The sequence below is a fragment of the Fusarium proliferatum genome, assembly GCF_900067095.1.
Source record: "Fusarium proliferatum ET1 genome assembly, contig: FPRO_scaffold003, whole genome shotgun sequence".
Lineage (NCBI taxonomy): Eukaryota > Fungi > Ascomycota > Sordariomycetes > Hypocreales > Nectriaceae > Fusarium > Fusarium proliferatum.
Genome location: NW_022194792.1, coordinates 3,538,030 through 3,563,535, shown reverse-complemented (window position 1 = coordinate 3,563,535; position 25,506 = coordinate 3,538,030). Strand labels below are relative to the sequence as shown.

Genomic DNA, 25,506 nt, shown 5'->3' with positions numbered 1-25,506 from the left:
AAGAGGAAATGACCTGAATAACAATTCTTGAAGACTTGCCAGTGCCCTTTTTGTACCCGTCGTAGGCAGAGCATCTTGTAAGAGATTAGATGAGATTGATAAACTCCCCACATATGGTTGCTGCATCTAGCATAAGTGCCGACGCTGAGTGGATTGCTGGTGGGTAAGGGTAACATTAAGCTTGTTCTTGAAAGTTATCAGATGGGAATCGACAAGCATTAAGACGTTTAGTTCAGCACTGTTGTCATGACATGGCTGAGTTTTAAATACCTCATCTCAATGGAATCTGAGAGTGGTGCTCTTGGTTTTGCTCTTTTATGCGAAGGTAAGCACTGGATTTGTGCTATGTCTACGTATTGCTTTGAGCTTGTTTAAAATCCTCCAACTGAATAACTAGAAGTCCTAGAAGTTGAACACAGTAACCAAGGTCAATATAATACTTGAAAGTTCTATTCAAATACCTTGCAATAGACTACGCCAGCTTGACCCTTGTGGAGACTGTCCATGTTGTCCGTTTATCCCGAAACCCTGGTTCTCGACGTTATATATCATTTTCATCAGATAAGATCTTGGCTAAAAGTTCTTCCGTCAATGGAATCAACCAAGCCGAATGACGGCAGTCATGCAAGGGATGCTTTGTAGAATGAGTTATAGGTGATGTTCCTGCATGTTAATGCCTGATACAAAAATTGAATGGCATTTGCACTTATGCTTTGCGTTTAGAGAATAGCCTTTCGAAGTAAGCTAAATTGCAGAGTGTATAGTATTTATAAGGGCTCTTTACATGCCAAGATCTTCTGGAGAAGTATGAGAATATCACCAGTTCAGAGGTGAGAAAAGAACTTTACTCCGACTACGGCGAGCTTTCTGCCAAGACGAGTCCAATTTGGCCTGCTTGGCGATTTGCATTGGTGGTGGAGACGTATATTTTGCTGTCAAGTGGCTGCCACTCTATTCAAGAACTGATGGGAATTTCTTTCAATCTTGTAGCAAAGGATCGTCTCGAAAGAGATTCACTGTCACCATGTAAGGGCCAGCTCGTGTTTTTCAGAGCTTGAACCTAAGATACTGGTTACATAACTCCTCATTACTTACCATCACTTTTCAGCCCAGAAGATATTTATAAATCAGTGCTCTATTGCTAAAAGTGTATTGCGAAGCAAATAGCCGTTATATTGTTTCTTCAATCCAAGAGTTTGGTATATTGTGCCAGCTTCAGTGCCAAGGTAGATTGCTATGTTCACTCCGTTAGTAACTTGTGACTGTGAATCACAATGCATATCCATAGTGCGGGAGGCATCGGTCCTCTTTAAAATCAATGAATCCTTGTACTTTTTCGTCAAACAAAATCTTGTGTAACCACATTTTGCGGATAGTGGCATTTCCTCGTCAACTCCACGCTTAGCAAAGTGAGTAACACCGGTTGACCACAACATCAATATTCACGCTTTAGAGCAGAGCAATGATATTGCCGTTGTTTTATTCAAACATGTGGGAGAATTGTAGGTGGTTTTAATTTGCGTCACTGGAAGGGTAACTCTGAAGCATTTGCGTAATGTTTTGGTGGGCTGACAGAGAAGGGAATAATCGCAAGATAATGGCATTTTATCTATGGGATATAGCTAGTTGATTAGGTAGACGCTTGAATACTAAGGCGGTATTCTTAAAAGCAAGAGGTAGCAGCGAGTTTCTGCAGGTTCACAAATTCCATTACAAACACGCTTTTGCAAGTAACGGAGTTGTTCGTCCTTAATGGAATGGATGCCTTCATCGACCGAGGGCAGTGATAGGGAGTGGATGATTCAGAGCGTGCCTTCCATCCCTAAAGATAATCTCGCTCCGCACTTTTTCACCCATTGTCAATTATTCAGCCCAGCTTTTCATCCCATTGTTCTTCATCTTCGCACACTGGTGATACCTTCATCCCCCATGCCGCAGGTGTTATAGTGGAGACAAGTGTGCGCGGCAACTCTATTGTTCTAAACAACTCTCTAACACTCGATTTGTCTCTGCTGCTACAAATATGGTGAGCTTGCTATATACCAAGGGCAAGCATTTGCTTAGCCCACGGCCTGAGTCTCAAAACACGAAGCGGTGTCGGGCTATATATGTTGTTGAGTCGCCGGGAGGAACGATGAGAGAAACAGACCCTGCAGCTTTCCACCGGCCAAGGTTCTCGAACATGTCCGCCACGCAGCGCAAGTCAAATGAGGCCAAAGTTCCTAAGACCGTGGAACCAGGCCCAGGACCGACTACTGGATCCCTCGCTGCTAGCTATCCGCTTCGTCCTGCCGCCAGCCGTCAGAGAACGTACCCGCAACAAGAAGAAGAGGAACAAGATGAAGACCACGCCACTCTTTATCGATACACAAACCATGATCTCTCCCAGCAGCATCTTAGCACTCTGTCTGTTCGCGAGAAGCTCCGAAAGGGCATCGCTATGGGCTTTGCCAACAACCTAGCACATACGAATGGCACACAAGATGCGCTTCAACAAGGCTCACAAGGAAACCCAGGACCGCAACCCATGGATACCATGACGATCAGTGGAATGATGACAAAAATGGATATGCATTATCATATGATGCCTGACCTCTCTCGCCTTCACTCCAAAGGAGTCGACAATCGCAACGTAGCAGAGATGGTCAACCATGAGCTGATCAACAACGCACCTGGAGCCACTAGGCGAGCCGAATTTCTTAGGAAGAGGTCTCAGCATATCAAGGCCCGGGAGGTTCCGGTGTGAGTGTCCACCATCATCATATATCCGTGTTAGTAGTTAATACTTACAACTCTTCCCAGACGAGTAGCTAGTGAGCGTCTCCATGTCATCACTGGATCTGCCAACAACAATCGTTATGCACCCTTCCCGATACTTGATCTTCATCCTGAGCGCCTCATGCGTGTTGAGCCCTTTCCCAACAAAAACGACTCGTCTCTCGTTGTTCCTCTAAATTCGGAAGGATTGATGGCGTGGCTTGAATGGGCATGCCGCCGCTTCGGGTACTGGAAACTTGAACTTGACTCACTCCATTTCAAGCATGATATAGTGAGGAACAAGATGCTGAAACGGAGTGTGAGTCTCGGTACACACAGTCCGGTATCGGCTGAGATCGCAGACAGTGTAGATGCCCTCAAGCTGGATGCTCGAAAAGGCAGCATCACTCTGTATGAGGCAAACGTGTGAGTTACCTTCAGGGGTGAATATGAACACAATACTGATTGCCGATTTGAAGTACGTGCGGAAGCCCTCTGCAGCAACAGAGATGGACAAAGTTCAAGATTGTTAAGCCGCTTCTTGATATCAAAGGCCCTGTGCCTCAGAAGTATCGCACGGGCGATGCCACTATGGTGTTTGCCATTCCCACGTCTAAGATCAAGAAGATCAAGGAAGAATGGGACCCTCCCTTGCCTGTTCCTCAAGCCAAGAGCCAAGAGCCGTGCCAGCAGGATGCCTCTGCACAGCTTGGAGACTTCGGACGACTCAATTTGGAATCTTACACCCAAGAAGCGACACGCCAACTGGCGCTCGAATGGAGATACAGCGAGAATGGAATTCCAACCTTTGCAGTAACGCCCCATCCATGGTTCATGAAGAAGTTCCCTCCAGACTTTCTCTGGATAGAGGATGCTCCCATCTACTCTACCGACGAATCCTGGTGGGATCGGCTTGGTGAGAAAGCCATAAGTGATCAAGATCACTGGCACTATGTCCAAGCGCTCATGTCAGGAGACATTTGTCTCGTTGAGGCCAGGTCCAAGAAAGGAGGTAAATGGATCAAAGTCGCACCTCAAGTACTGAAGGGTAATACTGGGCGAACTTCGATGTCCTATCCGAGTGTCGGGAACTGCCAATACAAGACGGCCTTGGCAGCATCTAGGTTACGCAATGAGATCCAGCGAGATTGAGTGTGATCGACCAAATAGAGTTTGATATCAAGTCGGACGCAGGATCATCAGCATTTGCCTGCTACAGAGGCGCTGAGGTAAGACGCAAATGGATGTCACCGCTACAACACCTATTGGAATTAGATTGGAGTGAAGGCGGCATTTGACAAGACTGGGACACTGGATGAAGGAGAACAGAAGGGCCTTTAGAGACTGAAGCTTAGTCTTGGTACCTGGTGTAGAGATGTTAGCATATAAATAGGGTTGGCCGAGAATTTGATTGCTTACGCAGGTGATATAGGCCTGGCCTGTTCTTTCATAGTCAGCCAGCACAATCCGGCATTTCGCACTACTTCCTTCTCTTCCCTTCAGGTGTATCTCCCTTCTTGTCTCCAGACATACCAGCCCTCGCAAAGGCGTCACTGGCCACGGAAGTGATCAATCTGAATCTTTTGGATCCTAAATGGGCACCCCCATACCAGCGTGTAACTACAACCATAGAATCCCAAAGATCCATGGACTGCATCAGCTGCAGGAGTCGGGATCCGGCTCCCGTCTCACCATCGTCATTGAATTGTTGATGGCCAGTGCCCTCGCCTCTAATACGCCACGCCGTGATATTGTGCGTTGCGTTACGTATACGTTTATCTGATTCAAGAAGAGACTCAAGGTAGATATTGGCCTGGGATGGCGATGTTACAGGGGTAACGTGTGCTATGAACTCTGTGATGCGCTTTGAGGCTGTCCAAGCTGGGGGCTGTGATTTAGGCAGAATGGATTGGACTGCTCTCCTCGCAGCCATCACGTACTGCAATTGAATGGCAATGAATCAGAATAGAGTTAACTCAGACAAGAAGGAGGTTGATTTTGTGTTTCAATGTCTTGGACTGCTTTATGCCTTGTCTTGGAGTAAGGTAGCTCAGTACGTAGTAGATACCTCGAAACAGCCACAATGATAATGTGAAAGATGTGTACCATGGACAATTCTTCTCCAACTGCAAGCTCGCTTGATTGATGGAGGGGAGCTCCAACGCTCAGCGGCTCTTGGCTTATATGATTGGTCGCCTTTGTTTTCCAGGGGGTTCTCTGACAGGTCATGAGCTGGTCAAAATTGCGATCAGGTAGGTAGTTACCAGGAGCTATCTACTAAGCAAACGCAAGGCGGGGCGGGTTAATATCAAAGCCGAGAGAGCGCAAGCAGGATGGGAGCCTCCAGGTCCCCGCCAAAAATCCTCCATATCCACATCCACCACTGAACTTTTCTGTATGTGCGCGCCCGCCCCTCAACAACTGTTCTTTTAGCCTTTTGCCCCTCCGACACCGACAACCCGGCACCTTTCATTTCTTCGAACCACGCCTGATCGAATCTGCTGCCATCACTTGAAGGAGAATTATACCGTTGAGCCGAAGAAATACTGAACACCTTGCCCATCATGCAGGCTCCGGTGGTGGTTATGAGTGAGTCTAAACCTCTACAAAAATATATAACCCCCACACTAGAAGGCGAACCCCTGGGCCCTGAGCCTGAGAGGGGAGCTTTCAATTCAGAATCGAGGCTGACCGAGATTGTACAGACACCAACAGTGGTGAGAGGCAGACTGGCCGGAAAGCCCAGCTGTCCAATATTGCTGCTGCCAAAACGTATGCCATTGTCCCTATCCTCGAGTCGCGTGCCCGACCCTAACCACCGATCCTAGTGTTGCCGACATTATTCGATCATGTCTCGGCCCCAAGGCCATGCTAAAGATGCTGCTCGACCCCATGGGCGGCATCGTTCTCACAAATGACGGACATGCTATCCTCCGAGAAATTGAGGTCTCCCACCCTGCCGCGAAGAGCATGATTGAGCTCAGCCGGACACAAGACGAGGAAGTTGGAGATGGAACCACAACCGTCATTATCCTGGGTAAGAGAGCATGGCTATACTGCAATGCTAGTTGAGCATATCACTGACATCATCTGAACAGCTGGTGAGATTCTCGCCCAAGCTCTTCCCCAGCTCGACCGTAACATCCACCCTGTCGTCATCATTTCCGCCTTCAAGCGAGCCCTCAAAGATGCCCTTGAAATCATCGAGGAGATCTCTCTGCCGATCGATGTCAACGATGACAAGGCCATGTACCAGCTCATCTCTTCCTCAATTGGCACCAAGTTCGTTTCTCGATGGATGGATCAGATGTGCGATCTCGCCCTCAAGGCTGTCCGCACTGTGACATGGGAGGCTGGTAACGGCAAGACTGAAGTCGACATCAAGCGATATGCCAGAGTGGAGAAGGTCCCTGGCGGTGAGATCGAGGACAGCAGAGTTCTTGACGGTCTTATGCTCAACAAGGATATTACACATCCCAAGATGCGCCGGCGCATTGAGAACCCCCGAATCGTTCTCCTCGACTGCCCTCTTGAGTACAAGAAGGGCGAGTCTCAAACCAACATCGAGATTACCAAGGAGGATGACTGGAATCGAATTCTGCAGATTGAGGAGGAGCAGGTCAAGGCCTTGTGCGAGGCGATTGTCGCCGTCAAGCCTGATCTTGTCATTACGGAGAAGGGAGTGTCTGGTGCGTTCTGAATTCATGACTCCTGAGGAGCATGCCTTACTAATCTCTGTCATAGATCTTGCCCAGCACTACTTCATGAAGGCAAACATCACAGCTCTCCGCCGAGTTCGAAAGACCGATAACAACAGAATAGCCCGCGCTACCGGAGCCACCATCGTCAACAGAGTAGAGGATCTCCAGGACTCTGATGTGGGTACTAGATGTGGCTTGTTCGAGATTGAGAAGATCGGAGACGAGTACTTCACATTCCTTACCAAGTGCCAGGACCCTAAGGCCTGCACAGTCCTTCTCCGAGGTCCCTCCAAGGATGTACTCAACGAAATCGAGCGAAACCTCCAGGATGCCATGGGTGTCGCACGAAATGTTATGTTCTCTCCTAGGTTATCGCCTGGTGGTGGTGCCACAGAGATGGCCGTATCCGTGAGGTTGGGTCAACTCGCCAAGAGTATTGAGGGTGTCCAGCAGTGGCCCTACAAGGCTGTAGCAGATGCTCTTGAGGTTATTCCTCGAACTCTCGTCCAGAATGCTGGTAAGAGCCCTGTCCGTGTGTTGACAGATCTCCGAGCCAAGCAGGCCGAGGGTAAGAGCACCTGGGGTGTCAACGGTGATACAGGTGCCATTGCAGATATGAAAGAATACGGAGTGTGGGAGCCTCAGGCTATCAAGCTCCAGAGTATCAAGACCGCCATTGAGGTAAGCATTTCACGATATTCCCTGTCATTTACAACTACAGAAGAGGATACTGACAATCTGAACAGGCTGCTTGCCTTTTGCTCCGAGTTGATGACATTTGCAGTGCCAAGAAGGCTGCGCAGATTGGTGGCGGCGGGGGTGGTGAAGAATAAAGAGAAAGAGCATGTTTGTAGATGACAATTCTGATGTGTCTGTATGTGAGTGAGCGATAGTGGGATAGGCAGGCGTGTAATTCGGACTGCTTATACGAATGTCTGTTTGGATGGACTGGTCATACCCCTCTGTACTAGCCGAAAGAGCAAAATAGACAAACAAGGAAAATATGAACACAGTGGGCGCCGGAGCGATCATGATATAGCTCCGGCGACTCTTCTCAAAAGGAAATAAATGGGTATCATATAAAATTACCTGGTCGATGAGAACTGTTGCATCTACTTACGACGCCCTTGCGAGCCGTTCTCCTCCTATAATTTAGGTCTCAAGTCTGATTCCGATAAAGCGTCCTTCTCGCACCTGACACTTCGGTGCAACTGGGCACGACTTCTTGGGCTGCTGGCCTTTCGTATTCCTTTTTGTTTAGTCATCTTCATCGTGAATGACTAGTCCTGCAGGTTGTATCGATGGCGTTGATTCTGTATCATCCCTGCCATGCTCAGCCTTGGTCTTAGAATCAACATCAGCAGTGTCCTTCTCAGTATCGTTTTCCGTGAGTGAGGAGGCATCTTTGGACTGTATCGCGTTGGGCGCTTTGTCAGTGGTGGCAGGGCTCTTGCCCTTCTTAGACTTGCGGGCCTTCATCTTCTCCCTCTTTTCGCGATTCTTGCGCGTACGTTCTTCGTCTTTTCGATCGCGTTCAGTCTTGCCCTTGTTAAACTCTTCGATGTCCTTTTCGCGGCGAAGATCCTCATCCATACTGCGCAGACGCTCATACTCGCGCCGACGACTCGCCTTATACACATGAAACTCGCCTGAACCGGCACCTGCACTAGATCCCTGAACATTGGTGACAATTTCCGGAGGGGCGGAAAGCAAGGCAGAACTGCCGGAGCCGGAGGTAGAGGACTCGGGGATATGGATGATTTGGTCGGGCTTTGAGAAGAGGGCCTCTACCGAAGCGGCTTGCGCTGAGACGGGCGTAAGGGCGCGCTTCTTGGTAGGGCGATGGGATCGGGGATCGGCCGATGTTGGTACCGATTCGGGACCAGGAGCAGACATTTTGGAGAAAAGAGGTAAAAAGAATAAGTCAAAGAAATGTTGGTTATCCGACGCCTGATCTCAGGTAAGATGAAAATGGGCTGAGGCACGCGTGAGAATGAGACGTCGACGGGCGCGGTAGATAGCCTGAATAGGCAGAGGATCGTCGGGTGAATTGAAGTCCGTTAAACGATTGATTGATTGAGACAAGAACCTCTGAATGGGAGCGGTCAGATGGTTGGCACGTGAAGAGAGCAATGGCCGGCAGATGCCAGATGGTTGTGTTGGTGTTGTTGATGGGTAGGATAAATCGAAGATAGTGGACGCTACCTAGGTAGGTACCCTAGCCAGGATCTGATGAGAGTGGCGTTGATTTGGGTACAAGGTTACAAAGAATTAGCCTAAGCCCCTCGGGGAGCAAGAAAACACCGTACCTTGATTTACTGGTAGCATGTCAAAATAAATTCAGCAAAAAGCATCCTGAGCACTTGTGGCGTTGCCTAACCTATTTTGTCACTTAGGATCGAGGTCCCTAGCCTAGCAAACAGCCGCTGGGGGAAATGTTGATCGCACCGGAACGGGTGTCTGAGGGTCGCCTGATAAGCGCGCGGCAGTTGAATTGACATCCCAGGCACAAAAAAGTTCCAAGCCGCGTCAGCAAGCCACAAAGTGACTCTGGGTGATGAACATGTGATGGATTGCAGTCAGGAAAGGCAACTATCTTCGTTGCAGAATGCATCAGTACTGCAGGCGGGAGCAGAAGGGGAAAATGCAAGACAAAAGCCACTGATCAGAGTTAGGATCAGATCGTCTCCGAGTGACTTTATCCAGATATACGATGTTGCAGTCGGCGGCTGGGCGCTTCCCGTTGTAGATCACATCACCTCACCATGCTCCGCTGTAGCCGTCATTCTTCAGGTGATGAGATTGAATCCAGATGGTCCAAGACAAGCAAGGGGCCGTCTAGATCCGATAGATGTAATTAGCCGGCGGAACATAGATAAACACCACGAGATTAATCATGATCATGTCCACGGGAGGGCCGAAAGAAAACAAGAAAATGGAAAAAGAACAAAACGAGATGCATGCATGGGAGAGGCATGAACATGAACTTTGCGTGCCGTGACTCGAACTGTCTGCTACAGTGGCCGGAATTACTCAATCTGGCTCTGCAGATCTCCAGGATTGGCTAACCAACACCAGATTGCCAGTTTCTCAGTATCTTTGACAAGGGAGAGCGAAAAAAAGATCAAGTCAGTTCCAAGGATACAGGAATGGTAAATCATATGATTTGATATCAGCGGATATTAACCGCCGCCATACGATGTCCGTCCGCGGGCGGAACAACTCAAGGTCATGAACAGGTCAAACACCGAATCGTATCAGTCTTCGGACTTGTATCGCCAGATTGTCCCAGCACGCTTTTCGCTTTAATCATGATTAGGTAGCAAGAACCGTTTGCGGGCCCCTCCTCCAGATCGTGCCATGGGGAGGGGAGCTACCCCTTGTGCCTTTGCTTCATTCGTAGTATTAGCAAGGATTCGGAAAGATTTGGTTGAGACTAGTCCATCTTCCAAGAACTCTTATGGGCTGTTTCTGTCTCCGTGTGATGACCAGCTTGAATATGGCATCCATTGTCATTGGTCAATCATTGTGTGCTTGGAGGCTTGACCGTGGACGACTGAGAAGCTGTTTTGCTGTTTCGGTCGACAGATGGCGGGGCGGCTCCGGCCCCAAACGAGGGTGCTGGTACCTGCCTCGAAAGTACAGCACCACCCTTGGATTCTCCTCACCAAGGGGAGGAAAGAAAGCACAGGGCCTTGATCCTAAATGATAAAAATATTGAGGTAATTTGGTATAAATCTAGCCTAAGCTTGTAATACTTTTTGCTGAGTTAATTTAGACAATCTGTGTCAAGGCCCGATGTTTTCTTGCTCCCCGAGGACCACCTCTCCGCTCAGATGGAATGGAGGTTCATGGTGCACGATACGTAGTCCCTAGGTAGGCGGACACATCCTTCCTCCAGCTGGGCTGAGGTGGTGGTGGGGGGGTTATCCCGGCAATTTTGGCGGGGCGTCGTTTTTTTTTCGGAAACATGGTTGCATGGCATGGCATGGGCTTGCACTTGCCCTCGCTCTGATGGATGCTTCAGGTCAGGATGTCTCGTGAGCTTGAGCCAACGGCTACGGGATTAGGCAAGCCTCACTAAAAAAAGACGTTGCAATCCACGCTTCACCTTCCTTTAGCTTTTCTTCATTTGTTTTTTATGACGCTGAGCTCCTGCTGTTTCTCCCAAGCTTCCATCCTCTTCTCTCTTACTATTCATAATTGGTGACTCCTGCCTATGCTTTGGCTGACCAATTGCAAAACTATCTATCCCCTACTCCGCCATATTCTATCCCGTCTTGACCCAGCCTGTCTCACAACTTGAAAACCTCCATTCAACTTATACAACTATTGTGAAAACGCTCAGGACCCCGGAATATCAAATTCATCCTTCGACTTATTAGAGACACGCTCAATCACTTAAAGACTACCCCTCTATATCGCGTCCCTAAAGCATCATGACCAAGCCACGCTTGATCATTCTAGTTCGCCACGGCCAGTCCGAAGGCAATAGTACGTTAATGCTCTGGCTTTTTCGTCCCTCATTATTCAATACGTGCTGACAATTATCAAGAGAACCGAGAAATTCACCAGACCGTTCCCGATCACCGAGTCAAACTTACGCCAGAAGGCTGGAACCAAGCCCACGACGCCGGACGTCGTCTCCGAAGCCTCCTCCGTCCCGACGATACCTTACAGTTCTTTACCTCTCCATACCGCCGCACACGTGAAACAACAGAAGGAATTCTCGAGAGCCTGACCTCGGACGAAGGCTCCCCGTCGCCCTTCCGCCGAGCTAACATCAAGGTGTACGAAGAGCCTCGGCTACGTGAGCAGGATTTTGGTAACTTCCAACCATGCAGCGCTGAAATGGAACGTATGTGGCAGGAGAGGGCCGATTATGGCCACTTCTTCTACCGTATACCCAATGGAGAGAGTGCTGCTGATGCTTACGATCGTGTGAGCGGATTCAATGAGAGTCTATGGCGGCAATTTGGCGAAGATGATTTCCCCAGTGTCTGTGTACTGGGTACGTATTTCACCAAGCAGCTTTGCGATTTTACTAACAGTACGCTTCTTAGTGACTCACGGACTCATGTCCCGTGTCTTTCTCATGAAATGGTATCATTTCACTGTCGAGTACTTTGAAGATCTCCGAAACATCAACCACTGCGAGTTCCTCATCATGCGCAAGCAGGAAAACAATAAGTACCTTCTAGAGAACAAGTTACGAACTTGGTCCGATCTGCGGCGAGAACGCAAAGACAAAGAGGACAAGGACAGGGACAGCTCGAAACTCCCACGCACCAAAACATTTGTTGTTACACGCCGATGGGGTGGATGTCCCAATGGCTGTGACCATAGTCGACACTATGCTAAGCGTGAGGATTTGGAGATCATGCGCAAAAAGGATCATGAGAACGGCGGGCCAGAGCCTTATGGCAAGATTACAAACCCAGACGAGATCATTACCATCGTCAGCCGGAAGCAGAAGGCTCAATTAGACTGCATTGGTACCAATATTGAGAGCGCCACCCTCGGAGCTCATGATGATGGACCAGAGATCGACATCTCATCAAACCATGAAGGCAAATCTGTTTCTGACCTCAATGACACCCCCTCAGTCATCTCTGCCAGCGAGTATATCCAGTCGCCATACTTGCATATTGGCCGCGATGGGGGCGGCAGCTATTCTGGCCACACATCTGCCGCCGAGACTGACAACGACTCCTCAGAGGATGAGAACATAAGCTTACACCGTATTGCCTCCTTGAACGCACAACTCAACAGGACCGTTGGCGAAAGAAGCGAGAAGCCTTCATACAATCAGAAACCCCTCCTCAAAGCCGGACCCGAACATCTAGCATACACGAGCGATAAGGATAGCCCGGATGAATATGCAAGGACTAACCGTCTTGGTGATGCATCTACCGATGCCTCTTGTGACGGTGACGCTGAACTCGTTGAGGATTTGGATCGCGCTGAGAAGGAGGATCGAAGTATCCGGGGCAGTGTGTACTGATCGTATTCTTACTTGGATGGGCGCATTCTCACTCTCTTATGACTTGAATTTCATGGGAACCGCGGATACCAGCCCGCCAAGGCGAGGCAAATTGTTTTGATGATTTTCATATCTTTATGCTAATGACGAACGATTTGGAACGGATTACGGAAAAGCAACGGATAGAATGACCAACTGTGCTGGCATGGTTTTGAGATTGAGCTATTTGGGGCCTATGATAACGTTTGGGCTAGCATAACATCACAAAATAACATATCTGTTCCTCCATTTTCAGACGTTCTTAACACGCAGAATTGTTCTTGAAATGGTTATAATTTAGATTGATTTCTTTATTTTTGCCTCGTCATGAAAATTGTATAACACCGTGTTGGAAATGCCCCGCCGCCACCTCTTTTCCCGCGGCGTCCGTCTATCTAAGTATAAATGAATATCGAACAAAGTTGGAGAGATTCAACCTATCCTGCTCGTCCATTTTTCATGCATAACCCATATTCTTCGCCAAAAACATTACCAAAAAAAGAACAAAAAAGTATATCCTCATTGTACCCGCCGCTCATGGCTAACGTGCGTTTTACCCATATGGCAAAATGAATCATTCAATCAGGCCATGGTAGGAAGACATGAACAATGCAAACAAAACTCCTTGACGCCATATCCAGTCTTCGAGCCCTCCCAGGATCCCCTCGGGTCATTCGACCCAGGTGAGTGAAAAGTGAAACGAAACAGACAACAGGCCCGTGAAAGATCGCCAGTGCCCATTATAAGCCCTGCGGTAACGTCCAGCAACATGCAGAAGACAATTTGCCTGGCCGAGGCAGGAAAATTGTGGTTGGTATAAAAAAGTCATATAACCCAGAAATAAACTATGCCAATAGAAATAAGGTCATTTGCCAGGTGCCTCGACCTATGTCAGCCCTGTTGAGCTGCGACAAGGCTTAGCTTTGGCAGAAGACCAAGGTGGCCCTACATAGATATGTCTGGTCTGAAATAGAAGCTGCCGTAGTATAATTATGAACGGAGGAGGCAAGTCGTGAACTGTCGTTGAATGTAAAAGGTCCAAAAAGAAGAAGTGGCAGAGGGGTGACTATGCGCCAGCATTGCTTGAGAGGAGGAGAGTAGCAAGAGTGGTGTGATCAGAAGAACTTGGACATAGCTCTGCTGAGGTCGATGAAGTCGACTGGCTTCGTGACGTAGTCACTGAATCCCGCAGCGACACATTTATCCTGAACGTCTGACATGACGTTGGCTGACAAGGCGATGATAGGCATCTGAGGGAAATTGTTGGCAATTTCCCACTGTCGAATCTCACGACACGCCTGGTAGCCGTCTTTTCGTGGCATATGTAGATCACACTGAGAAGTATGTGTCAGTTATTAAAATTCTCATTGGAGACCGGAGAGTACGGTATAGAGCAACATACCAAAATCAACGAGTAGTGCTTATGTGGCTTTGAGAAAACCATGTTGGTGCACTCTGCGCCATCAACGGCAATCTCGACGTCAACCCCAATCTTCTTGAGATACTTCATGAGAACCTTCTGATTGACAGGATTGTCCTCGACTAGGAGCACCTTGTAGCCCTTGTTGCCCATGCGCCGTTCAATCTCCTGGTAGCTAGCCTTCTGATTCTCGACCATTTGTTGCGCCGTAGAGCGATTACGATCTATGCTAAGATCACGCATCTTGTTTGGATCGAATATGACAGCGAATCGAGACGGCTTCACAGGCTTGTAGATAAAAGTCACCATGTTATCTGAGAGGAGCTGCTCATATTTAGTGTTGGCCGCCAACTTGATGACAGCTTGTCGTTGCACCGAATCTGACAGCACGAGAATAGTTGTCTTATCGATTGTCTGTGATTTCGTAATGTCATCCATAAGACCAATGATAGCGTCGGCAGAGGGAAGGTTGATGACGATATGTGTGAACTTGATAGGATCCTCACCACCAATCAATGTCTGTGCCTCATTCACGCTCGCCAAGGCTGTGATCTGATGAGGTACATCCTTTGGTAGAGTCATCTCAATATGTTGAGTGGTGGCCTCGCGACTATGGAACTGCGGGCAGATGATGAGGATTGAGTACATGGGTGGTCGGAAGTCCTCAGGTGAGCCACTGCCAGGCAAGAGATGAGTACCAGGAGAGCTGCGCCCTGAGGGCATCTCCAACTTCATCTGAGACAAATCTTGCCCACTAGCTTTAGCCGCCTCGCTGAATCGGGCCAGACCACCGGTGACAGATGTTGCAGAGGATCGGTCGGTGACTTGCGACTTAGCTGAACGGACAGACGGGTTGGAGCTACCAACAGAAAGGCCTCCAGGTGACGTAAACTCTGATACTGTGCCTCCAGGGCTAGCGCCTTCGGCGTTGCGTAAATGTTTTGGCGGAGGGAGAGGCTTGATAGTGCTGGGAACATTATCAACCATCTCCGGTCTAGGCGTGAAAGCACCAGTAGCAGGAGGGCTGTCAGGCAGGTTAGGGTGATCATCAGCTGTAGGAAGGCCAAACCGCGCTGTGAAGGTAAAGGTAGAGCCTTTGCCCAGCGTTGCGCGTCCCGTCATGCTACCGCCATGTAGCTCAGCAAGCTGTCGAGAAATGACAAGGCCCAGTCCACTCCCACCGTGTTGTCGGGTGCTACTTCCATCGATCTGACTGAAAGGTTTGAAAATCAACTCCGCCTCCTCCTTTGAGAATCCGCGACCTGTATCGGTAACAGAAAACTCCAGCATGATCTCATTCTCATCGACATGGGAACCCTCCGCGACGTAAACACGGCATCGACTGAAGACTTCACCCTCTGAAGTGAATTTGATGGCATTGCCAGTGACATTGAGGAGAACTTGGCGAATCCGCACCTTATCGCCCTTGACCCATGCAGGTACATCGGCCTCCACGAGATAGTTCAACTCGAGTCGTTTCGCAATGGCCATTGTGGAAACAAGCTCGTTCACGTCTTCGATGATGGACCTGGTATGGAACCATTCGTACTTTAGTTTCATCATGCCAGCGTCGACCTTAGATAGATCTAGAATGTCATTGATAATCATGATCAAGCTGTTGGCACTGGTCTGTATGGTGTTGGTGTAGTCGAGCTGCTCTTCATTCAGAGTAGTATCCTGCAAGAAGCTTACCATGCCCGAAATTCCGATTAAAGGAGTACGAATCTCGTGGGACATGTTACTCAGGAATCTTCCCTTGGTTTCCATGGCCTCTTTGAGCTTGGTCTCAAGAAGCTTGTGGTCGTTGATGTCTGTCGCAGATCCAAAGTAGGAGCTAGCACCACTGCCGAAATCAATAGTGTCAATCTCGACACATCGAATCAGATGCCAGCGGTATTCTCCAGTCTTGGACAGTAATCGAACCTCAGTTGTGTATGAGACTCGGCCAGCGCTATCAGTCGCCACTTTGATTATTCCCTTTCGAGCCAGTTCAGTCAAGTCTGCAGCAGGCCATTCGTACGCTGAACTGCTGCTAGAGCTGTTGTTCCGCGACAGGGCTTGCTGCACATTACGGAGAGGCGAGTCTTGAGGTGTATGCGACTTGGGAGGTTGAATAGTGGCAGTTGACGCCGCCTCAGACTGTGCAGATCCCTGCCGGTATATCTTGCTATGGCCCTCACGTCGTATTCCGCCAGGGGTTGAAGGTTGGGTAGAGGGAATTCGGCACTTCGCAAGATCGTCCGGATGTACAAAGTCCATAAAACCCAATCCAAGTGAGTCAGAGAAGCTTTGCCCTGTATACGAGAGCCACTGTTCGTTGGCAAAAGTGATTCCTTCGTCTTCGGTCGCTGTGAAGATGATCTGAGGGATGAGGTTGGCAAGTAATCGGTGTTTAGCCTCCGATGCCTCGATTTCCTCTTGTCGCGCCGCTTTCAGTTCCGCAATGTGCTGATCGTGTATATCCATGTACGATCCAAGAAATTGCATGATAACCCCTCTCTTATCCTTTGATGCAACTGCTCTGGCATAAAACCACCTATATGCGCCGTCGAATCGTTTGATTCGAACAGTCCTCGAAAATTGTTCGCCCGTGCGAATAGAATGGCCCCATGCTTTTAAGTAGTCGTCTCGGTCATCAGGGTGAAGACTACCCCATGGGTCTGCGGCAAGGTCGGTGGCTGTCTGGCCTCGGTACGAAAGATAACGGCTGTTGACCCAGACAATTTCTCCGGTCTGCGGAAGTGCGACGAATACATGCGCGGGTAGGGAATCTAAAATCAGTCCCTTGAGTCTGTCCGAAGGCGGTGGCATATCAACAGCTGTGGTAGTCAATGAGCCACTCCGAGAAGGTGCAGAAACGGGTGTCGGTCTGGCTGAGAGTGTAGAGCTCGGCGGAAGAGATTGGAAAGTGGAAGCAAAATCTGCACCATATGAATGAAGCATGCTGTGCCCTTGTCGAGTGCCACGTCCGGTCTTGGTAGAGTCAGCCAAATCTTCAGCTGTATTGTCATTGTTGGTAGGATCCAGAGTATCCATACTGACATCTGGAGCGTCAACGTGACTCGACTTTTTGGTCAATCCGCCAGTCGATTCGTCAGAAGAAGTACGAATTGCTTTATCGGCAGCCGAGTTTTGCTCCGGACTCTCTTGTGTAAGAAGAGAACCGCTGACTCGGATATTTCGCTTCTCAGCAGGAGAAGTGTCTTTTGAACTTGTTCTTGCCCGTGGGGTACCTATGCCGCCAAATGTTTCGTGTCGCGCGGGTACTGGTCTTTGCCTCGAACTGAAGTATCCCTCTCCTTGAGGTGTTGCAGCAGGACTCGAGGTCGGCGGTGGCCGCTTGTCGGCATGAAAGCCTCCAGATCCCTGGTCCCACCCAGGAGTGCCCAATGGAGATCCAGTAGCACTTTTAGAAACACCAGAGTAATCGCTCGGACTCGTCATACTACCAGCGAGAGACTGGTGTGGAACGACGTCATCCGCAGTTAGATAAGCCATGCTTTCCAATGGCCGCCCATCGTGTGCAACCGCCCCAAATCCAGTCGTCTGCGGCCGTTTCCGTTGAAGCCCTGCCAACTCAGTCTCAAGATTACTGTAGTGCCGGCATAGTGAGAAAGTTGTGGCCATATGAGGTGCCAAATGTTCCAAGGAGTGCTTGAGATTAGATGGGTAAGGGATGATTGGGCTCAGAATTGATAAAATAGCGATCGGTGCTGGCTTATCTCTCTTAAGACTGTCTGGTGTGTTACGGCCACCCTCCTCGCTAGGAGCAGGAATACTCTCGCTTTTGGTGCGCGCGTGAGATCTTTGCTCCATTAAAGTGCTGTCTAGTTTGAAGGTTCGAGCGGGTTTCGAGAGAAGAACGTGAGACAAGGGGATGTGAAGAACCGTCCACGAGTTATCAACACCGATAGCTTCGGGCGGCCGCATTCCAGTGTAATCCTCTGTGCCAGTATCTGGATTGAACGAATCTTCGTCGACCATGGCATCTGTGAAAAAGGGGTTTTCTTTAGGGTCAGCGCGTACAGCTGGTGATGGAGCTGGCGATTGTGACCAAGGCGAAGGTGGCGCTTGTTCAAACTCTTCGTACTTAGGCGTTGGAGGCCTAGGCATATCGTCTTCTAAGCGGCCCTCTAATCGTGAGGCTATTGATTTCGCTCTGTCGGCAGCTGAGTGAGTTTTGCTGCGAGTCGGTACACGAGAAGAACTAGCCGAGTTGAACATTGATGATAATTTCGAGAATGAGTCCGAGCGTGGTTTGGCAAAATTCCTTGGAGCATTCGAGGAAGGTTCTGGGGCGACAGGTTTTGGTTTCTTCGACGGCTCAGGCGGGGCTTCATCAGCGAGATACGGATATGATCTAGTAAGTGCAATGGCTCTTCCGCGTTCAAGTACTCGCATGATACCACTGTGGTCAATCAAAGGATCCGCCTCATAATCAAGAGCCTGTAATACCGGTAGAACACGCCCCTGGCTTTCCTTTTCACCCATGAGCGGCGCCTCCCAGCTTGGAATTTGTTGCTCAATGGCATCATGTTCGTCAAGTGTCGTCTTATTCAGTTTGGCATAATCGAGATAGGACTCTTTTGAGGCAGGACCTGCGGGATAATTACTTTGGCTCCTGGCAAGAAACGCAGGCCGCCGAGCCTGTGCGTTGGGTGGAGTTCGTGTTTTCTCCCTCTTATCCTCATAAGTCGTGAATGAATGGCGACTGAATAAATCTGGCCGGGTGGCAGACTTAGTATTCAGATTATCGTCAGAAATCGGTGGTGTAGCATTAGAACCAGGCCAGGATCTATCGTGGTCGCTTGTGCTCATGACGACGCTACTAGACTGTTTGGCTGCCATATAACCCAAACTTAGATCGTCTTCCTTGTGAAGATTGAAGGTTGCTTTTTGGCCCCAAGGAACATTTTCGATGTCTGTTGTGTCAGCTGGAATAGCAAGTGTTACTCGTTCAGCTTTGTACACATCTCTCATAATTTGAACAACATTCGACCACCAAGCATCTAATCCAGGCTCAGCAGCTAGCATTAAAGAAAGATCGTAGAGGTTAGGATTGGGAAAATCGAGATTTTCAGGCTGTGGTGACATTGCGGACGGGTTGAACGTGAAGTTGGATGCTGGAGTCGAAGTACTTGAAAGGACCTTATCCTGGGCAGTCATGCCCAAGGCGTCAAAAGAACCATAGCTGAAAGATCGTGGAGCACCTGTAGGTGAGAGTGTGGTAAAAGGTCTATGCAGATATGACGGCACGAAACCAGCAGGGGCCATTCGTGGAAATGGATATGACGGTGTTCCTGCGACGGGCCCTGGAGTGGGAGCACCTCGAACAGTAGCATTCGACTCAGTTGAGGTCGTTGTCAGAGCTGAAGTCTGAAGCGGTGAACTGGAAAGGCCTTCTTCGGGGATAGGAGAGACCCGATTCTTTTCATTAGGGCTTGCCATCAAGCCTCGGGCAGACATTTCGCGGCGTTCAAGGTCGCGTGCAAGCTTTTCTCGATATTCGTTAAGTTGCTTCTGCGATGACGCTTGGGTGGGAGAGGGAGCACCACCGAAACCTACACGCCGAGGACTCAATGCATCTGTTCCAGTATGGGCAGCCAATGGCTCGGCAGTGTTATCCGAGCCCTTGATCACAGAAACAGTGCTCTCATCGGTAGGATCTACTATCATGTTGTTGTGGACGCGGGGCTCTTTAGATTGAGCATCAAGGGGCGAGGGTGGAGGGTGGCTCGGGTGGCGATCCGTCGTCATTGCGTCACGCGCGGTTGGTGTCGCAGTCGCATTTATAGTCGAGTTGGAGATCGATTCCGGCATCACACTTCCATTTCTAATAGCGCTCACGGGCAGCTTCTCGGCCAGCGAAAACGACGGCAATATGGGTGTCGGAGAGGCGAGAGTCGTCAAGTCCTGTTGACTCGATGGTGATGGGATCGATAATATGTCGTCGCCAACCGGCGAGGTGGCTCTTTGCATGCCTCACAGGAAAATAAGTCGTCCAAAGACGTACAGCTGAATCCTTCTCGCCGGCAGGAAGAGTAGTGTTGAGGACAATTCGCGATTTAAAGGATATGTCAAACTAAGGTAGTAGTGGAGGAGGGGGTATAGAGGTCGACGCTTTGTTCCCTCTAACCCCGAGCCAACAGTGGCAGCACAGTAGCAGCAGCGATGGTCTCTAAGAAACTTAGCACCGGTTGATCAACGACCGAGTTGTTTATTGACTCGTAGGGAGGTCAGGATAGGATGGCCCAGGATCCGAGTGGGAGGGCCGTAAGAGGATGTTCCAACAACGGGGCAACGAGCGGCCGGAACGCAACGCAGGAGGTTTGAGAGCGGAAAATTGGGGGTTCGACCACACACCGGTCCTGCGCAATGAATTGTAGTGTCTCTCAGACTGTCTTGGTGCGGAGATTCAAAAGGTAGCGGTGGTAGCGGTGGTAGAGAGGTGGACTGAACTGGCTTGGCCTGGTTAGTGAGAGACTGGAGACTCCTCAAACGGGCACTTTGAAGAACCGATTTCAAGGTGGGCAAAGTTGGTTTCTGGCTTGCATTTGACCCAGGTACATCAAAGTAGCGTACAGCGGCACCGTGGCACCAGTGAGCATACAATGGTCGGACATACTACTTGTCTGGTACTTGACTAGTCCACGATGCTGGCGCGCAGAACGGGGGTAAGTAGTGCCAACCCTGCACGCGATGACGTAGAGAAAGCGACCCTCAGGGAAAGAAGCAAATCTGTAGGTAGCCTCTACCTGGTCACCTACGTAGCCGGCTGTAGGTACGTACCGAATGGAAATCGCAGCTCCAGAGTAAGTGCATTAAAAAAGAGGGCTAAAAAGGAACTCTTCTCTTCTCTATTCGCACACAATATTCATGGCCATGAATCGCTTCGCACGAGACCATCTTACCTTGTCAGTTTCCATCCTAATCACAATGCATTTGCATTATACGCACAGACTCGAGCAGTGGTGACGTTCCTAATAACAATCAACAGTACCCGTAAACCGCAGCACATCAATACATATTCAGGGGATTGGCTGGTCGGTGCTCATGATGCTCCTGAGCGCAGATTACAATGAAGGCCAAGGAGACCAATGGCTGCAAAAGTGGGTGCTGGCAGCTTGTGCATCATCATCGTCATCGTCCGCTGCTATCCCTGGTAGCCAGCCAAGCATCAGCCCCAGCCGATGACCACTTACAGCCCTGACAAAGCTTCTAGCGGCAAGGTAACTTCCACTGGTGAGGGAGCTTTACTTCCTGCGACAACCACGTCCATTATTGCCATACATCCAAGGTACTGCCTGCATCCAATGGCTGCCAGGATTGCTGTAAGTACACAACCTTTTTCAAGGCAAACAATACGCCAGCGTTAATCAAGCGCGCTGTAGTGGCTGTTTTGAGCCCAGAATTTAGGTTCTTGAAATGTCTCTTTATTTATATAGAGTAAGAATCCAAACATCCTTCCTAGCAGCACCCTGATTTCTGAAATGATTTTGCTTCATTTGGCGATCAGGGCGCTGCTCATTCATGCGACCAATTTGACAGTCATCCGTCTTGTCAAGTCTTTCATTGTTATTATTCATGCTTCTTCGTGACAGATCGAAGCAGCGCTCGAGCCACCACTGTGACCTGTCAGCGGTCATGGTGGTTGTTCCCCATAGACCCTCTCATTCTCGCTCCAGATCGGCGATCTTCAGTTAAATTGTCTCTGTTAGGCATTTTGACAGGAGCCACAAAGACAGGGACAAGGACTTTCGATCGTGTTCAGAATGAGGCTCTCCATGCTGTTTACTCGTCAACAAAAAGACGAGGCGTCTTAATGAGCAGGCTACTAACAGCCGTCTGTGTCTAATCCTGATCCCTTCTCTGGTACGATGCAAGCCGCCCAGGTATTCCTCAGAACAAACCAGCATGAGTCTCTTTAGGCGAACCAGTTACAATACCAGCCAAACCAATAATTTCCTCCAGCCCTCATGATTCAACGGACTTCTTCTGTCTCCCCTATTCGCCAAACGCTGCCAAGCGAATTAACTTGATCACACTCGACGTCTAGCTGACATCATCATGGACTTCATGTCTTTTTACTGCTTGTCTAATACCCGTTATATTATTATTATCATTCGTGGAAACAACGCGCTTCACCGAACTCCATAATTGAGTTTTCCTGATTTTGCCTTTTTCTCCCGGAAGCTCCCCAGGGAATTTGGCTCGTCCCATGGACACTGCAAATTAGGCTCTCGGGTGGTGCTTTTTGGTCACATACACCCTTCAGCAGTGGGGAGGCCTTTCTGGGGTCAGCCCTCAATTCCAATTTCAATGTTTCCATATTAAGACCCAGCCTAGTTGGCCTAACTGGCCTCCCACGGGGGCCTACGGGCTGGCGGAATGTAGCCAAACAAGCAGAAGAACCAGCCACAGAAGACTTGATTATTATTAACTCCATTATGTACTAGGATGTTGTATTAACATACCGGACTACTGACAATTACTATCAGTTCGTGGTGTATTATACCCAAGAGCCAACGTCCCTAGCAGTCTTTCCAGTGAGAAATATGGTTAATGGGGACAAACCTCCCAAATGCCAATTTTTCCTACAAGGTCAAGAAGAAAGAAAGAAGAAAAAATCCCCAGCTGCAGAGTACCAGTTCCTTTACGGTGTTGAAAGGAAAGAAGCATACCTACCCACTGCGTAACACTTAACGTGAATGACAGACGCCATCCCTCTTCGAAGTCGGGTCGGCTGGCATTTGGACTTTGTGTGCCTCGATCAGGACCTCGCGAAGTAGTGGGCCTATCTGAAATCTGAGATGTGACAATAGTGGCAGTATTCCTCTTCATTACACAAAAGGCTGAACTATTGTTCCACAGGAAGCTCAGCTTCTGTCGTGCTGGTCACAATCGTAGCCAGGTCTACATTTTCCATCTCATTTTATTGGATTTTGCGTCTTGTCTCATTGTCTTGTGCTTCCACCGGCGCCTGAAGCAGCGGCTGGTTTGAGATGAAGGCGTTTTCGCATGACGTCTGTGTTCAAGACTTTGTGTGACGTCAAACAGAGCGCGCCACAAGAGATCAACCAATCTCAAGTTGTGGGGTGAGCCACGCCCATGCTATCTCTGGCGACAACGTGTCTAGCCTCCGATTTATGGATCTGATAGAAGCTCCCAGTAGAACCTCTGGGAATCATTAACACTCCAGACCTGGTGATAGGATGTCAAAATAAACTCTTTAAAGAACCCCCTTGTTACTGTGCTAACTTCTGGGGGGTTTTTTTTTATCGCTTAGGATCGAGCCCTAGCCTGAGTAGATTTTTATCTGCTTCAGAGATCCAGGCAGCTGGGTTCACTTCTTTGCTGTAACTTTGTTATCGTCTCAAACAACAACAAACAACAAGATCAATCAAAAACACAAACAACCATTGCCAGGCAGCCGGTAATTAGTCTCTTATTATATCCACAGAAATCTGGGGTTTTTTTTTTAATATATATATAATTGTTTATTTTTCTGAAGAAGCTGATATTACTTGCAGTAATCCTAGGCTGAGAACCGGACAACCACGATGACAACGTAATCGCTGTGGAACAGAAATTACATTAGATGCTATTATACCACGCATTTTATCAACTGAGCCTGTTTGGTCAACGTTATATTAGATCTTCAATAGATCGCAAGGTCCCCTTAGGCTGCTTATCACTTTTCACTATCTGTGCAAGTTTCCAATCACAAATCAAAGCAATAGGTAGGCAGGTGTGAGTCGGTGAGAATATTTGTCCAAATAGACCTCCCACACCAGAAAATATAATACATTACGGAGTAGGTACACTGCTTTGAAAGGTATTGATAGTTTATCTCCTGTCCCATTAGTCTCATACCCAAGCGGAGATTTTTAGGCAAAGAATGCGGGACTTTATCTCTATCAGCCAGTGTTGACATTCGATGTTGGTCCAATTTGAATCGGGGATTATCCGAGAAGTTCAACTAGTACAATATCTGTCCTGGCCTATCTTGGTAGCTTGGCTACCCTGGATTCACCAACCGGTCGGACACCAACGCCGTGACCGTTTTTTTGTCTGATGGATCCTGGCTCATGTTACTTTGAGCTTGGGGTCTAGTGGGGTATGGGTTATCGAATGACCTGAAGATCTTGTGTCCAAAACATAAAAAACCTGTCATACGTGCATGGATAAGACATGGTTTCTTCATTCGATGTACTCCGTATGTGCCCATGGATTCTGAAGTCTCAGCCTTCAACGTGCCTCGCTTTCATCTTAGCTTTGTATTGGCCTTTTGGCATGATGTCTCCATGAAGCTGACCCAGTTCTGGGTAGTGAGTAGCTGGTTCACTTGGCGTTGTCGATTGAGCCTTGCACTTAACGGTTTGGCTTCGGCTTCGGCTTCAGCGCAGCTGGTATTTATTGCAAATAGTAAGGTAGTAATGCTACGAGAGACAATCAAATAGATATGTACCTTTAATTGTGGGTAGGTAAAGGTAATAATACCAGGGCTAGCTTATCGATTATTTACCGTCATAGTTACGTTGTAAAGGAAATCTAACGATCTAGGTAAGTTAATCGTTTAGGAGGCTCGGCACTTGGGCAGTAAAATTGGATGTCTATTATATTATATTGCATGCTATTTATGGCACCATACCTGGCATATAATGAACTTGGCCGATATATATGCCAAATTTAGGGTCCAGATCTCGGTTCACTAGTACATAGTAAAACGCACTGTAGTATATTTTCCACTGGTATCTGTAGTATTGGGCATTTTGAGGAATGCCCAGACCACAGTCATTAGTCCGAATCGTGAAGATGAGAGCTAGTCAGATTTTAAGTAGAGTATACAGACATAATAAGGGTCAGACAGGGCCTAAGAGTCTCCCGATAATGATGTGCATTCTTAAAACTACTTGTTTCTTATTTGATAAGTCTCCTAGCTAGCAATTGTATGTATATCTTGGGACTCTCTAATGTCTAGCTACAAGAATTGGGTTTACCTGAGCTTTGTATCGCCTCGTCTGTTACTACGCAACCTCCCAGACATGATGTTAGCAATGACTACTCGCAAAATACATCACCAAGGGGCATAGCAGAATTTTATGGTATATACAAGTTTGTTCTCTGTCTTATGTTGCTGCGCCAGAAAAACCTTCATTGACAGAAAGTGGTATCATTTATCTCTTGCCAAGAAATTCCACTAGACGGCAGAGTGTGTTTGCACGGGGACATTTCATTACAGGACCTGAGGGGTGGAAGAAAACACCAGAATTCTTCTCTATCTCGCTCCAGGAACAGGGGTCCTCTCTCGTAAGGGCAGAGAAGGGTTTAGGTCTCTCATCAGATACGTGAATGAGTAAAATCTCGGGATTGTAGACGAAGGATTGTCCAAAGTCAGTCCCGGAGTCTTGTTGTTTAAGACTGATCTTGAAATTTATGTCATGCCAAAATTGAAACTTCAAGCTGTCTTAAAAATGTTTCGTCAGAACGTTCTACGATAGATTATTTCTGGTTATTGGATATGTTCGGCTTCAGGTCCTGGTAATGCGATATGACAGATGATATCACTCGAGCAATGGTTCAATATGAAAGATGGAGGACATGCA

At 48.5% G+C, this 25,506-nt stretch overlaps 6 protein-coding genes across 6 annotated transcripts; 3 read left to right on the top strand and 3 right to left on the bottom strand.

The window, feature by feature from the left end:
• Window positions 1–2,182: 2,182 nt before the first annotated feature.
• On the top strand, window positions 2,183–3,909 carry FPRO_05875 (uncharacterized protein; the record flags this gene model as incomplete). Its single annotated transcript, XM_031229274.1, has 3 exons — window positions 2,183–2,742; window positions 2,803–3,183; window positions 3,237–3,909. 3 exons carry the CDS (start codon window positions 2,183–2,185, stop codon window positions 3,907–3,909), a joined length of 1,614 nt encoding a protein of 537 aa, XP_031079526.1.
• A 328-nt stretch (window positions 3,910–4,237) lies between these two features.
• FPRO_05876 (uncharacterized protein) lies at window positions 4,238–4,690 on the bottom strand (the record flags this gene model as incomplete). The annotated part of the gene is made up of 1 exon (XM_031229272.1): window positions 4,238–4,690. The coding sequence occupies one exon, from the start codon at window positions 4,688–4,690 to the stop codon at window positions 4,238–4,240; it is 453 nt and encodes a 150-aa protein (XP_031079525.1).
• A 631-nt stretch (window positions 4,691–5,321) lies between these two features.
• FPRO_05877 (putative chaperonin of the TCP1 ring complex) lies at window positions 5,322–7,291 on the top strand (the record flags this gene model as incomplete). The annotated part of the gene is made up of 6 exons (XM_031229271.1): window positions 5,322–5,346; window positions 5,463–5,529; window positions 5,586–5,794; window positions 5,856–6,446; window positions 6,502–7,139; window positions 7,205–7,291. 6 exons carry the CDS (start codon window positions 5,322–5,324, stop codon window positions 7,289–7,291), a joined length of 1,617 nt encoding a protein of 538 aa, XP_031079524.1.
• Window positions 7,292–7,715: 424 nt separating this feature from the next.
• On the bottom strand, window positions 7,716–8,354 carry FPRO_05878 (uncharacterized protein; the record flags this gene model as incomplete). The annotated part of the gene is made up of 1 exon (XM_031229270.1): window positions 7,716–8,354. One exon carries the CDS (start codon window positions 8,352–8,354, stop codon window positions 7,716–7,718), a length of 639 nt encoding a protein of 212 aa, XP_031079523.1.
• Window positions 8,355–10,897: 2,543 nt separating this feature from the next.
• On the top strand, window positions 10,898–12,462 carry FPRO_05879 (uncharacterized protein; the record flags this gene model as incomplete). Its single annotated transcript, XM_031229269.1, has 3 exons — window positions 10,898–10,952; window positions 11,014–11,469; window positions 11,522–12,462. The coding sequence occupies 3 exons, from the start codon at window positions 10,898–10,900 to the stop codon at window positions 12,460–12,462; spliced, it is 1,452 nt and encodes a 483-aa protein (XP_031079522.1).
• A 1,133-nt stretch (window positions 12,463–13,595) lies between these two features.
• FPRO_05880 (uncharacterized protein) lies at window positions 13,596–19,879 on the bottom strand (the record flags this gene model as incomplete). The annotated part of the gene is made up of 2 exons (XM_031229268.1): window positions 13,596–13,814; window positions 13,883–19,879. The coding sequence occupies 2 exons, from the start codon at window positions 19,877–19,879 to the stop codon at window positions 13,596–13,598; spliced, it is 6,216 nt and encodes a 2,071-aa protein (XP_031079521.1).
• Between the last annotated feature and the right edge of the window lie 5,627 nt (window positions 19,880–25,506).